This window comes from Hyaena hyaena, unplaced genomic scaffold (genome assembly GCF_003009895.1).
Source record: "Hyaena hyaena isolate Hyena2069 unplaced genomic scaffold, ASM300989v1 scaffold_91, whole genome shotgun sequence".
In the NCBI taxonomy this organism is placed as follows: Eukaryota; Metazoa; Chordata; class Mammalia; order Carnivora; family Hyaenidae; genus Hyaena; species Hyaena hyaena.
The window spans coordinates 834,697-847,984 of record NW_024080725.1 but is presented as its reverse complement, the minus strand read 5'-3'; the positions used below and the strand labels follow the sequence as shown (position 1 = coordinate 847,984).

Genomic DNA, 13,288 nt, shown 5'->3' with positions numbered 1-13,288 from the left:
GCCTCCTCTCCCCCCACCTTTCTCTCTTTTTCTCCTTTTCCTCTCTTACTGAACTTACCCCTTCATTTTTTTTCTTTCTTAGTCATTTAGCCAGCCATATTGCTGACATGATTCTCCTTTATCTCTCAATATTTAAGTGTATATTTCCTAAAAGCAAGGAATTCTCTTACATAATTACAGTACAATGATCAAAATCAAGAACTTAACATTGAACCATAACAAAAGAAAATCCAAGGTCACATGCTACATTCAATTCTTTTAATTTGACATTGATATCTTATTTTTTATGGTTATTTTTGAGAGACAGAGACAGAGCACGAACACGGGAGGGGCAAAGAGAGAGACACACAGACAGAATCTGAAGCAGGCTCCAGGCTCAGAGCTGTCAGCACAGAGCCCGATGCAGGGCCTGAACCCACGAACCTTGAGATCATGACCTGAACCAAAGTTGGACGCTTAACCGACTAAGCCACACCCATGCCCCACGATCTTTTGGGGTTATTTCAGATGCCTTCTTGCCTTTCTAACTATTCTTCACTTTTTTGCCATCCTTCATCTAGTCTCCTGCCTTACCTCTCTGTATTTCTCCCTCAGCCAAGGAACTTTGGTTAAATGGGATTCATTCTCTGTTGATAATCACTGTTCCACAACGTCATGCTATTAAAACCTAAAGTTGTATAATCAGTATAAACTCACTTATTTATAAATAAGTATATAAGTATAGAAGATTATATTTATGTATGAGTATATAAATAAACTAAAATAAACCTTTAATAACCTATGGGGAATGGATGTTGTTCAGATATTCTGATCACAGAGGTACCATATATACTACCTTATATGGATGACCTTCTAGACTCAGAATAGTGTGCAAACCAGTTATCTAGATATAGAAGACCTCTTAATTAATCTTTGATTTGGAAGCATTTAAATATTTTGTAACACTTCAGGTCTTGCTTCTGAACGTAAAATCATCTCACCCACAAAACCGAAGAAAGCCGTGGACGGTTTATCCAAGCCTTTGGATTCAGAACTCCTTTATCCCTCGCATGCCATCTCTGTATGTAGGTGTGCTTTGAGTACTTTCTTTCTTTCTGGTCCTTTAAGATGCTTCGGGCTCACTGTGTACATTTCCTGTCGCTGTCCCAGAGCCAGCCATTTCTCAAAGGAGCCTGGTTCCTGAACCCAGGTCTGGGTGTGAGGTGTGGTCCTCACTCCTGGGGTATTGTTCTTTGAAGGTCTCTCAGCTGAAAGCCCGAAGAACGGTGTCAACCTGTGCGCATGCACATATCTCTAAGTATTTTCATGTCACCATCTGTATCTATATGTTAAACATGAGTCCTTCCCGATGTTTTCCAATCCATTCCAACCTGTATCCTCCGAACTCCCTCCCCCTGCATATTTGTCTTTCCACTCCAAGAAAGAGAGCTCCAGCTCCCATCCCGTGCCATCCACTTACTTAATTCTTTAATTTCAGTTTACATGTCTAGCGATATCAGAGTTGTTCCTCTGTTGCCCTCCGGGAAGCAACTTGATATTAACTAGAGCACAGCGCTTTCGTGCGGCTCCTTTCGCCTTAGTCTTACAAAATCTCTTCGTTGCCACAGTTAATTAGATCAGCAGCCTTTCTTCCACTGCCTTCAGGAAGGTTGCTTCATGCATTTGCAATTCAGCTGGATTCTCTGGTCACTGTCTGTGGTCTTTCCAGGAATCCTCTGTTCTCCTAAATGGTTGTTTTGCACTTTGCACACATTCAAGTTCACTCTTTGTGCTTTAAAGTTCTGTGGGCTTCAACAAATGAGTAATGTTGTGTTAAGCCACCATCACATGTTGTGCAGAATAGTTTTACTGCCCTAAAACTCCCCCATGGTTTGCCTGTTCATCCCGCACGCACCCCCTCCCCCCCCGCCCCCCGCCGCCCCCAAGCCCCAGGCAGCTGCTGATCCCTTTAATGTTTCTACTTTTGCTTTTTCCAGGGTATCATGTACTTGGACTTACACAAAATGTACCCTTTGCAGACTGGCTTCTTTCTCTTAGAAGCATGTATTTAAGGTTCCGTCGTGTCTTTTCTTGGCACATCATGTCTTCTTAATTTCTTTTAATCTGGAGCGGCACCTCCACCTTTTGTCTGTCATTGTATTGATTTTTTTTTTTTTTAAAGTCCAGGTCCATGTTTTTATATAGAATGTCCTGCAGTCTAGATTTATATGATTGTCTTCTCGTGATCAGATTCAGGTTAACCATTTTTGGCAGGATTACTGCAGAGGCTGCGGGTGGACAAACTACCACAAGCCATGTCTGACCTGCCACCTGATTCTGTAAACGATGTTTCCCGGAGCCCGGCCATGGCTGTGACAGAGGCTGTACGGCTCAGGAGACCTCAAGTGTTGACTAGCAGGCTTTTACAGAAGCAGTTTGCTGACCTCGGCTGGAGGGGATTCGTTCTCGTTTGCATCACATCAGGAAGCACTTGATGCTGCTTGGTCCTGTTATTGATCGTACAAATTTCGGTCAGTTGGTTAAGGCACCGGCTACCAGATTTCTCTGCTGTAAAAGTGTCTTTCTGGTTACTAAGTAGCATATACGGAGTGGTAAACATTGAGACCATACACCTACCTTGTTTCCAGTAATTTTAGTATCTGTCAGTGATTCTTATCCGAATCGCCGATGTTCCCGAAACTCAGGACTTTTCTTGCTCTGTGATTCTTTCTACAATTTATTATTTCACATTTTGCTATAAAGAAGGAGTCCCTGGTGCCCCTCTTTTTTTTTTTTTAAAGAAAAGAACAAGGTAGTTTTGTAGTAGCAAAGTCACAGCACATGATCACCTTGTCACAAAGGGACTTGTCCTTCAACACTGTGTTGAGGTGAGGCTTTCTAGTCTGTATTACAAAATATACTGTAGATCCTTTAGTTTTTAAAGAAAAAAAAACTTTTTTTAAACATTTATTTATTTTTGAGAGACAGACAGAGCATGAGTAGGGGAGGGGCAGAGAGAGAAGGAGACACAGAATCTGAAGCAGGCTCCAGGCTCTGAGCTGTCAGCACAGAGCCCGATGCAGAGCTTGAACTCATGAACTGTGAAATCATGACCTGAGCTGAAGTCGGCTGCCTAACTGACTGAGCTACCCAGGTGCTCCTAGTTTAATTTTTTTTAAGCATTTATTCTTTTTTTTTTTTTTTTGAGAGAGAGAGAGAGAGGGAAAAGATAGAGCACAAGCAGGGGAGGGGCGGAGAGAGAGGGAGACCCAGAATCTGAAGCAGCCTCCAGGCTCTGAGCTGTCAGCACAGAGCCCGATGCAGGTCTTGAACTCACGAGTCATGAGATCATGACCTGAGCCGAAGTTGAATTCTCAACCAACAGAGCTACCCAGGCGCCTCAGATTTGGCAATTTCTTAGAAGGGTAAACCTACCTCTACCATACGGACCGTCCACTGCACTTCTGAGTGAAGTGCAAGCGTACGTCCCATGTGAATTCTCACAGCCTTATCTGTCATAGTGCAAAATGAGAAATGGCCTCTTTCATGAGGAAGGTTTTTTCTCTTCCTCCTCAGGCAGTTTTACATGTATTTCCACTAAAGCTCTTATGTCACTGTAATGGGTTGGCCATCTGGCCTCTTCCCACCAGTGCAGAAGCTAACTCTTTCTCATTGCTGTAGAGGGGGTGGTATTCTAGTCTTAGCTCTGACACCCTGGGTTAAGGACTTTGGATTTGTCAACTGCCAAGCGAAAGGCTTCGGTCATATTTATTCATGCATGAATATTTTTGAGCATCTGGCATGGCCCAGGCACTCTTCTAGGTCCCGGTAACACAAGTAGGAAAACAGGCTGCGGCCCCTGCCCACATGGATGGAACCAGTGTTTATTAACCTGTTATGTGCCAGACACTATCTTAGGTTTTAAGAGACAGGGCAGAGTGTCTTAATCTGATGGAATTTATGAATTCGTAGCAAAGGGAGACCAAAATAACAGATAGAACCATAATTGTAAGGAATGTCATGATGGGCACAGTCAGAGAGGAGACCCTCGCCAGGAGCTAGGCCTACAGGGAAGGCGTCTCTGTGGGGGTGGGGGTGGGGTGTTGGCACTGGAGCTGACACCTAGGGGAAGAGAGAGGAATTGCTGCCATTTGTCTGTCACCACCTCTTCTCCCAGAAGTCCACACTGAATGTAAGACAGTGATTGGATTTCTTCAAATGTAGGCGTCTCTAAATGCTCGCCGCCGTTTCACGGAGCCCTCCGTTCTCTCCCTCACCCCTTCGGGGCGTTTCATTGTCTAATTCAGGAACTATAAATGGCAATAAATTAAATAGATCTAATTCCCCGTTCTGATGCTTAATTCACACTTCTTTGGCCCAGAATTCATTAAGTGAGACACAGAAAGGAGAAAAGGAAGCCTCTGCTCCCTGGTAAGCCAGAGCCACAGACTTCCAGGGTCTGGAGGTGCATCCTGGCTCCGAAGAGGCTTGCTTGGGCCTGCGGTGTTTTAAAAGTCAGAAAGTTTCACCTAAACCCCCTCCCCCCAGACTTTTTGTTTGTTTGTTTGTTTTAACGTTTTCATTTACATCTTTAGACCAATGATTAGAATGAGTGGCAGCCGGCCCTTTAACGGGGTACGTGCTCCCAGATCTCACAGACCCTCCGTTTCACCTGCCTCCTCACTCATGTCATCTGGCTGGCCCCGGAGAATGTGTTTGGCTAAGAATCATGTTAGGTTTTTGTTTTGTGTTTAAACACCTGTGCCTGGGACCAGCCCACGGAGTCTGGACCCCACTGGTGCTGGGCTGGGTGGTGCTAATGTGTCGCGGGTGAGCCTCCCCCACATAAGCCGGCTTTGAAGGTACCTTTGTTACTGGAGCGCCACGGACCACATGCTCTTCAGAGTGGGGACTTGTCTTGGTGACTTCTTATTTACCTTATTTACCTCGTCCCTGGAACACAGTTAAAGTAGGCACTCTAAATGCTTGTGACATGAATGAATAAATTATATTTTAATTTTTGTACCTGTGCGACCTCTAAAAGGTAAACATAGCTGGGAAAAACATATTTCTTAATTCAGATGTGTGGGGTTTTGAAAACTTTTTTTTTTTTTTTTTACTAGATAGCACATTCATGTAGTTTTAAGGTCAAAATGTAAAAGGAAACACAGTGACAAGTCTTCTTCCTACTGCTTTTCTCTGATCGGTGCACCATGCGCTTCCCCACTCCATGAAAGCATAAGCAAATACAAGCATATATTCTGTTTTTAAAATGTAATATATTGTCGGATTGGCTAACGTACAGCGTGTGCAGTGAGCTCTTGGTTTTGGACATAGATTCCCATGATTCATCGCTTCCATACAGCACCCAGTGCTTGTCTCAACAAGTGCCTTCCTCCATGCCCATCACCCATTTTCCACACTCCCCCACTGCCCATCCACCCCTAGTTTGTTCTCTGTATTTAAAAGTCTCTTATGGTTAGCCTCCCTCCCTCTCTGTTCGTAACTATCTTTCCTCCTTCCCTTATGTTAAATTTCTCAAATTCCACATATGAGTGAAAGCATATGATATCTGTCTTTCTCTGACTGACATATTTCACTCAGCATAACACCCTCCAGTACTATCCACGTTGCTGCAAATGGCAGGATTTCATTCTTTCTCACTGCCAAGTAGTATTCCGTTGTATATATAAACCACATCTTCTTTATCCATTCGTCAGGTGATGGACATTTAGGCTCTTTCCATAATTTGGTTATTGTTGAAAGTGCTGCTATGAACATTGGGGTACATGTGCCCCTATGCATCAGCACTCCTGTATCCCTTGGGTAAATTCCTAGCAGTGCTATTGCTGGGTCATAGGGGAGTTCTATTGTTAGTTTCCTGAGGAACCTCCACACTGTTTTCCAGAGGGGCTGTACCAGTTTACATTCCCACCAACAGTGCAAGAGGGTTCTCATTTGTCCACATCCTCACTAGCATCTGTTATTTCCTGAGTAGTTAATTTTAGCCACTCTGACCAGCATGAGGTGGTATCTCAGTGTGGCTTTGATTTGTATTTCCCTGATGATGAGTGACACTGAGTATCTTTTCATGTGTCTGTTGGCCATCTGGATGTCTTCTTTGGAAAAGTGTCTATTCATGTCTTCTGCCCATTTCTTCACTAGATTATTTGTTTTTCAGGTGTTGATTTTGGTAAGTCCTTTATAGATTTTGGATACTAACCCTTTATCCGATATGTCATTTGCAAATATCTTTCCCATTCTGTCGGTTGCCTTTTGGTTTTGTTGATTGTTTCCTCTGCTGTGCAGAAGCTTTTTATCTTGATGAGGTTTCAATAGTTCAATTTTGCTTTTAATGCCCTTGCGTTTGGAGACGTGTCAAGCAAGAAATTGCTACGGCTGAGGTCAAAGAGGTTGTTGCCTGTTTTCTCCTCTAGCATTTTGATGGTTTCATGTCTCACATTTAGGTCTTTCATCTATTTTGAGTTTATTGTGGATGGTGTAAGAAAGTGGTCCAGTTTCATTCTTCTGCGTGTTGCTGTCCAGTTCTCCCAACACCATTTGCTGAAGAGACTGTCTTTTTTCCATTGGATACTCTTTCATGCTTTCTCAGAGATTGGTTGGCTGTACATTTGTGGGTCCCATTCTGGGTTCTCTATTCCATTGGTCTTTGTGTCTGCTTTTGTGCCAATACCGTACTGTCTTGATGATTACAGCTTTGTAGTAGAGGCTAAAGTCTGGGATTGTGATGCCTCCTGATTTGGTTTTCTTTTTCAGCTTTACTTTGGCTATTTGGGGTCTTTTGTGGTTCCATACAAATTTTAAGATTGTTACACACATGTATTCTTATTTCCCCCCCATTTTACTTAAAGGGTGGCTTTCTTTAAAAATAATGGTTGGCCTTATGCTTTCTTTGCTTTTAACATATCTTGAAGATCTTATCATATTAGTAGAGCACTTCTTTTGCCTCTTTTTATTTTTACAATTGAAAAACTATGTTTCGTTGTTTGGGCATATTATAATTTATTTGATAAGTCCCCCCACTGGAGGATGCTTGGATTTTTTTAAGCATTGGTATTGCAAACAGTGCTACAGGTAGCAACAGTGTATGTACGTTGTATTAAACACATGTGCAAGAGTGCAAAGTGTATCTCGGTGATCAGTTTTCCAAGTGGAATTGCTAGATCATAGGGCATGTGCATATGTAATTTTGATATAATTTAATTGCCCTCTGTAGGTGTTGGTTGTGGCGTCAGTTGTTATTAATGAAAACTAATGCCGGTATTTGAAATGCTCTTTTAAAAAGAATATTTAGTTTGCTTTCATTTTGCTTTCTTTGCTGAGGTAGAGTAGTTATATTGTAGGTTATCTGAATTTTGGTAAGAGTAGTAAGACTCTTCTAGATCATTGGTTTCCCCTACTGGTCAAAGACCCTCAAGGAATTCTCAGATTCATATGCTAAACTAACATCAAATATATAGAAAATACTACCTGGCACATGAATGCTGTATATTTCAAATGTGCATAGATGCTGCTGAATTTCATAAAATGCCAGTTCATTTAATAATGTTGCTGAATTCTTAGTTTAGCTAATAACAGCTCTACATGTTCTTAGTGGTTCCATTGTTTAAGATGATCTTTGGACTTTGATATCATGTTAGCATCATTTTGTGTTCTATCGAATTTTTCAAAGTAGCTTAGTCTGGAGGTCTAGAAGAACAGAGCAAAAGATTATAATATGCAACGAGTATCTATTTGAATATAATAAAAGTAATATTTCTCTTATAGATATTCCTTTGAGGACCAGCCTGCCACCACCATTCAGAAATTATAAATATGGTAACTAATTTTCTTATTCTTTAAAAGCGTGTATTGGGGCGCCTGGGTGGCTTAGTCGGTTAAGCGTCCGACTTTCGCTTGGGTCATGATCTCACGGTTCGTGGGTTCGAGCCCCGCGTCGGGCTCTGTGCTGACTGCCGGCTCGGAGCCTGGAGCCTGTTTCAGTCTGTGACTCCCTCTCTCTCTGACCCTCCCCTGCTCACGCTGTCTCTCTCTCTCTGTCTCTCCTAGAAGTGAATAAAACATTAAAAAAAAAAAAAAACGTAGTTAAAATTTCCTTTTAAAAAAAAAAAAAATAAAAAATAAAAGCGTGTATTAATATAATTTCATGTTAATTTTATGTTGATAGCAATTCGAATTTGGCTTTTAAAAATTAGTTTATCTATAAATAAAAACCAATATGGAAGTTTATTTAGAAAGCTAGAAATCCTGGTGTATCGTTAAAGTAAATTGTAATCGTGGATGAAAATGGCCTCTTTATGAGGAATAAATAGCATATTTGGCGAACTATGTCTAAAATGAATTTCTTTGTAAAGTAATCAGAAAAGAAAAATGATTAAAGACTGGGAATTAAAAGAAGAGATTAAACATTTTAAATGCCAGTAACTTGAGCATATTATATAGCAATTTTGTATGTTACAGTGTTGATTTTAAAATGTAGTAATGAGGCAGGAAGTTGAGTTTCATTATTTGGTAAAAAAGTGGTACAGTTATTAACCTTCAGTATAGTGACACTCACCAAACTTTGAGTTTGAGACTTCACTTGAAAATTATGACGCACCTAATAAATATTTCTGTTAATTGGTACAGACATTTTTTCAAGTATAAATTTTTTATTACCTTAGATCATTATTTTTGCAGTGGCTTTTAATTCTGTTCCCATTTGGTAGAGCAACTTATGACCTAAAATACTTTGAAATCACAATCTTCACCGTGTATCTGCATTTTAATATCCATATACTAATTGTGAGGTCATAAGGGGTAGTCAAGCAGAAGTTGAAGGCACTGAGTGGAAGTACTTTGATTTATTGGGCTTAAAGAATTTACATACTAAATATTGAATAAGAGAAAGGAATAAAAAGCATGGTTAAGTAAATATGAAACTTCTCAATTCTGGCTTTCATGGCTTTCCGAGTATAATGACTTGCAGTATAACCTTAAACTTGAATCAACCTACAAATGCCATTTCCTTTTTTGCATGGTGTGTGTGTGTGAGCGCGCATGCACGATGTACACGCATGTGCATGCATATAGTGCATGCATATACTCAAACTTGTGTTCCTTGTAAGTTATTTTGAAAGATAAGTTTCAGATACTGGCATTAGAATATCTGACTGTTAATCATCATGGTGGTAGATAATGTACCTTTTCTATTTTTCCACCTTGTTTTCAAAAATTTTTTAATGTTTATTTATTTTTGAGAGAGAGACAGAGAGTGAGCAGGGGAGGGACAGAGAGAGAGGGAGACACAGAATCTGAAGCAGGCTGTCAGCACAGAGCCTGACGTGGGGCTGGAACCCATGAACCATGAGATCATGACCTGAGCTGAAGTCAGATGCTCAACCGACTGAGCCACCCAGGCGCCCCTATTTTTCCACCTTTTTAACACCGCTTTGCTCTAGGTTTTGTGTGCTCTTTAGGTGAATTGGCCGAAGAAGTGAATACATTTATCTGTGAAATTAGAAATGAGAGAACTAGGGTTTTGATAGCCTTCCAGTGACTTAGTAACTCAGCCTGGGTTTGGCTTTGTAACCGTCTTCTGCTTTGTGTCCACTAAGAAAAGCCAAATGTTACTTTCTCACCTGTCACTGCCCTTCAGTATTACTACATGCGCTGGGGGAGATAAAACCCATTGGGTGTTGGGGAGTGGAAAGGGTGCAGAGTCAGATTTCAGTCTTTGTGCCCTTGGGCAAAGGGCTGGCTCCCTCGGCCAGGCCACCAAGAGTCTGCGCTTTCTCAGGGCCCCTCCTCCCATTTAATTGGCATCTACATCTATTATTGATTTATCCTGACCAGACTGTGTGTTCTAAAGCATATCCGATGCTGTCTTATTTTTAAATCCTTATCATCTAGACACTCTGCATGTGTGTAGTAAATATTGGTGGCTGGGCAGTGTGCAGCTTCTAAGAATGTTCGTTTCGTAAGGCTGTGTGAGATTAAACAAAGCTTGTGTGAACACATTGAATACCCCACAAAATTTTTATTTTCATGAGGTTACATTCCTCAAGGAATTTGCATTAAGGGCACAATACCCATAGGTGTTGCTACTGTTAATAATGCAGATTTATTTTGGCCGGGAGCAGGGGTGGGGACGGGGACGGGTAGGTGCCTGGGTGGCTCAGTCGGTTAAGTGTTCAGCTTCAGCTCAGGTCATGATCTCATGGTTCATGAGTTCAAGCCCCGTGTTGGGCTCTGTGCTGACAGCTTAGAGCCTGGAGCCTGCTTCAGATTCTGCGTATGCCACTCTTTCTTTCTGTCTCTCCCCTGCTTAGGCTCTGTCTCTGTCTCTCTCAAAAAAAAAAAAATATTTTAAAAATTATGCAGATTTTTTAAAAAAGTGAGAACAAGTAAAAAATGTTTAACAAGAAAGGGGCATTATTATTAGTACAGTATTTTTTGCTAGCTTGTTGTTTCTTACCATGTCTTACCCGTTTCTGTTGAAGGGGAAAATCTGAAAATTTCTGTTCAAATTATTCTTCTGCTAAAAAAAAATGTAGCCCTCTTATTGTGGGTTTGCAGAACCCATTAGAGCAAAAATATTTCTAATTTAAAGGTTCATTAGGAAAATATATAGAACATAATTAATATTTGGTAAGGCCAAACTACAGTTTTGCATATTGATTGTAACAGACTTAAAGCAAGATCCTTTAAAAAAAATTTTTTTTAGTGTTTATTTATTTACTTTTGAGATACAGAACACGCGTGTGTGCACATAAGCGAGGGAGGGACAGAGAGAGGAAGGGAGGCACAGAATCCGAAACAGGCTCCGGGCTCCGAGCTGTCACCACAGAGCCTGACTTGGAGCTCAAACTCATGAACCATGAGATCATGACCTGAGACGAAGTCAAGTCAGATACTTAAACGACCGAATCCTAAGCAGGATCCTTTTATTTAAAATCTGTTACTGGCTTTTCTATCTTGTCTCTAATTATAAACCAGTATCTGTCTATAGTGAGAAAAAGAGAAAGGGATACTCAGAATAATAGGTAATCCAAAAACCAATTTGTTTATTTTCTTGTGTACCTTATAAGCTTAATTTTAGCAATTGTGGTATATTTACATTCCTAATACGCATTTTTCACTTAGATTTATTTTTAGTTCTTAACAATACATAGAGTCCTAGGATTAAGCTGACCTTGTATTAAAAATCACAATTGATCATTGAAAGCTGACTATTTAAAATAATGGGTAACTCAGAGTGCTAGTTCTTAACTGGACAGCTGCCCTTTTCTTTTGTGTTATTAGAATAGAGTTAAATCAAGGCCTTTTTTTTCTTTTTTTAAAGTAGATCCTTTGGTTTCACTATTGGAATTCCTTATGGAATCAAACCGCATGATTGATAGAAACGAATTTTAGTTTAAGAGTTTATTCAGATATAATAATACATGTAATCAAAGTACATTTATTAAATGGTTAAATAAAACCAAGTGAAGAGCTGGAAACTTTGTGACTTGAAACCTGTTGAATGCTGAGCCTGTTTATAATTAAGAGGCCATGGTTACTCAGTCAGAATTTACCTGATGTGGAGAAATTACTTACTGGAAAAGCACAGGGCAGCCTGACTTCAAGATAAACAAATTGAAGAGTGAAGGAGGATTGAATAAAGCAGATTAGATGGTGTGAGCCTGCACATCATTTGAAAACCAGGATACTGATATTGTTTGGGCATTAGCAGCCTTGGCCAGTTTACCAGTGAACCTGTATTCTGAGAGCAGTGACAACATGTCAGGGTGACCATTTGACCTCTTGTCACTTGTCTGTGTTCTGAGAGCCTGGTAGATTTTTTTGAACTGCTTATGTTAACGTCTGACACTTTTTACATTATTTGCTCATTGTAGCATTTTACAAGTCCCCCCCCCCCCAAAAAAAAAACCAAACAAACAGGACTGAGTGACATGATTCATCAGTCTTCTATTGTATGGGGAGATGTGCCAAGCTGACTGCAGGTTACGGCATATACATGTGTGTGTGCTGAAGACCAGGGCTTTCACAGATCTGTATGTAGCAATGACTTTTCATGATATATAGGAGTTCTTTTTCTTTTACTGTGCTGGAGTTTTAAGTGAACTGGTCATCAGGCAAGGACTTAAGTTTCTCAGTTTCATAGCCGTATCTTCCCATTCCACACGGTTAAAATGAAGTTGTAGAATGATCTTTGTGAAAAGACTTCCTTTTTTCTTTCAGATAAACTAAAGATTGTTCACCAAGCACATAAATCAAAGGTACGTTTCATATGTACAGCGTCTGACACACAGAAAGTAGTCACTGTCAGCCATCACCATGAATGAGCAAATGAACACATGTACTTCTTTTATTTTATTTTATTTTTTAATTTTTTTTTTTTTTTTAATTTTCAAGAGAGAGAGAGACAGTGTGTGACTGGGGGAGGGACAGAGAGAGACACAAAATCCGAAGCAGGCTCCAGGCTATCAGCACAGAGCCCGATGTGGGGTTCGAACTCACGAGCTGTGAGATCATGACCTGAGCCGCAGTTCGCCACCCAACCGACTAAGCCACCCAGGCGCCCCGATCTTTGTTATACAAACTACTTAAGAATGAGGGACTGTAATTTGTTCTTTGTATCTCTAATACATAGCACAATGCCTCATTTGTAGGAGTGTTTTTACAACAATTTTAAAAAATTGTTATGTTTATTTATTTTTGAGAGCAAGAAAGAGCATGAGTTGAAGAGAGGCAGAAAGAGAGGGAGACGCAGAGTCCAAAGCAGGCTCCAGGCTCTGAGCTGTCAGCACAGAGCCCAATGAGGGGCTCGAACTCACAGACTGCAAGATTACGACCTGAGCCAAAGTCAGATGCTTAACCGACTAAGCCACCAAGGTGCCCCATCAATTTTTGAATTAAGTATCTGTTTTTGAATCGCCTAATTTCATTGTCTTCTCTAGTCATAGATGCCTACTATAAACTCAGTCAGCTTTCAAATAAACGTCTCCCAGAGATTACAAAGAAAATAACATCAGGGTATGGCTATCAATGGTGAATTAGTAAGTTCAAGAAACATTTTTGTTCTCGTAGCTTAAAACAAAACACATTTATTCTCGTATAGCCTTGGAGACCAGAAGTCCAAAATTAGTTTCACTGGGCTAAAATCAAGGTGCTGGCAGCCCTGGTTCTTTCCAATAACTTTATTTTTTTATCCCAAGGATTGTACGTACAAATTTGACAGTGTCCCTTGTCAGATGCTTTAAAATTCAATGTCACGCATGTCTGGGACTGTGGTGTGGAATCTGCA

At 40.5% G+C, this 13,288-nt stretch overlaps 1 protein-coding gene across 5 annotated transcripts in view; it reads left to right on the top strand.

Annotated features, from left to right (window-relative positions):
• CUNH2orf76 (chromosome unknown C2orf76 homolog) overlaps positions 1-13,288 on the top strand; it is a 56,681-nt gene that overhangs the window by 29,782 nt on the left and 13,611 nt on the right. For all 5 annotated transcript variants that reach the window (XM_039234882.1, XM_039234881.1, XM_039234883.1 and 2 more), the window contains exons 3-4: positions 7,768-7,818; positions 12,223-12,260. In XM_039234882.1, coding sequence (XP_039090813.1) covers positions 7,768-7,818; positions 12,223-12,260 — 89 coding nt within the window. The remainder of the gene's footprint in view (positions 1-7,767; positions 7,819-12,222; positions 12,261-13,288) is intronic.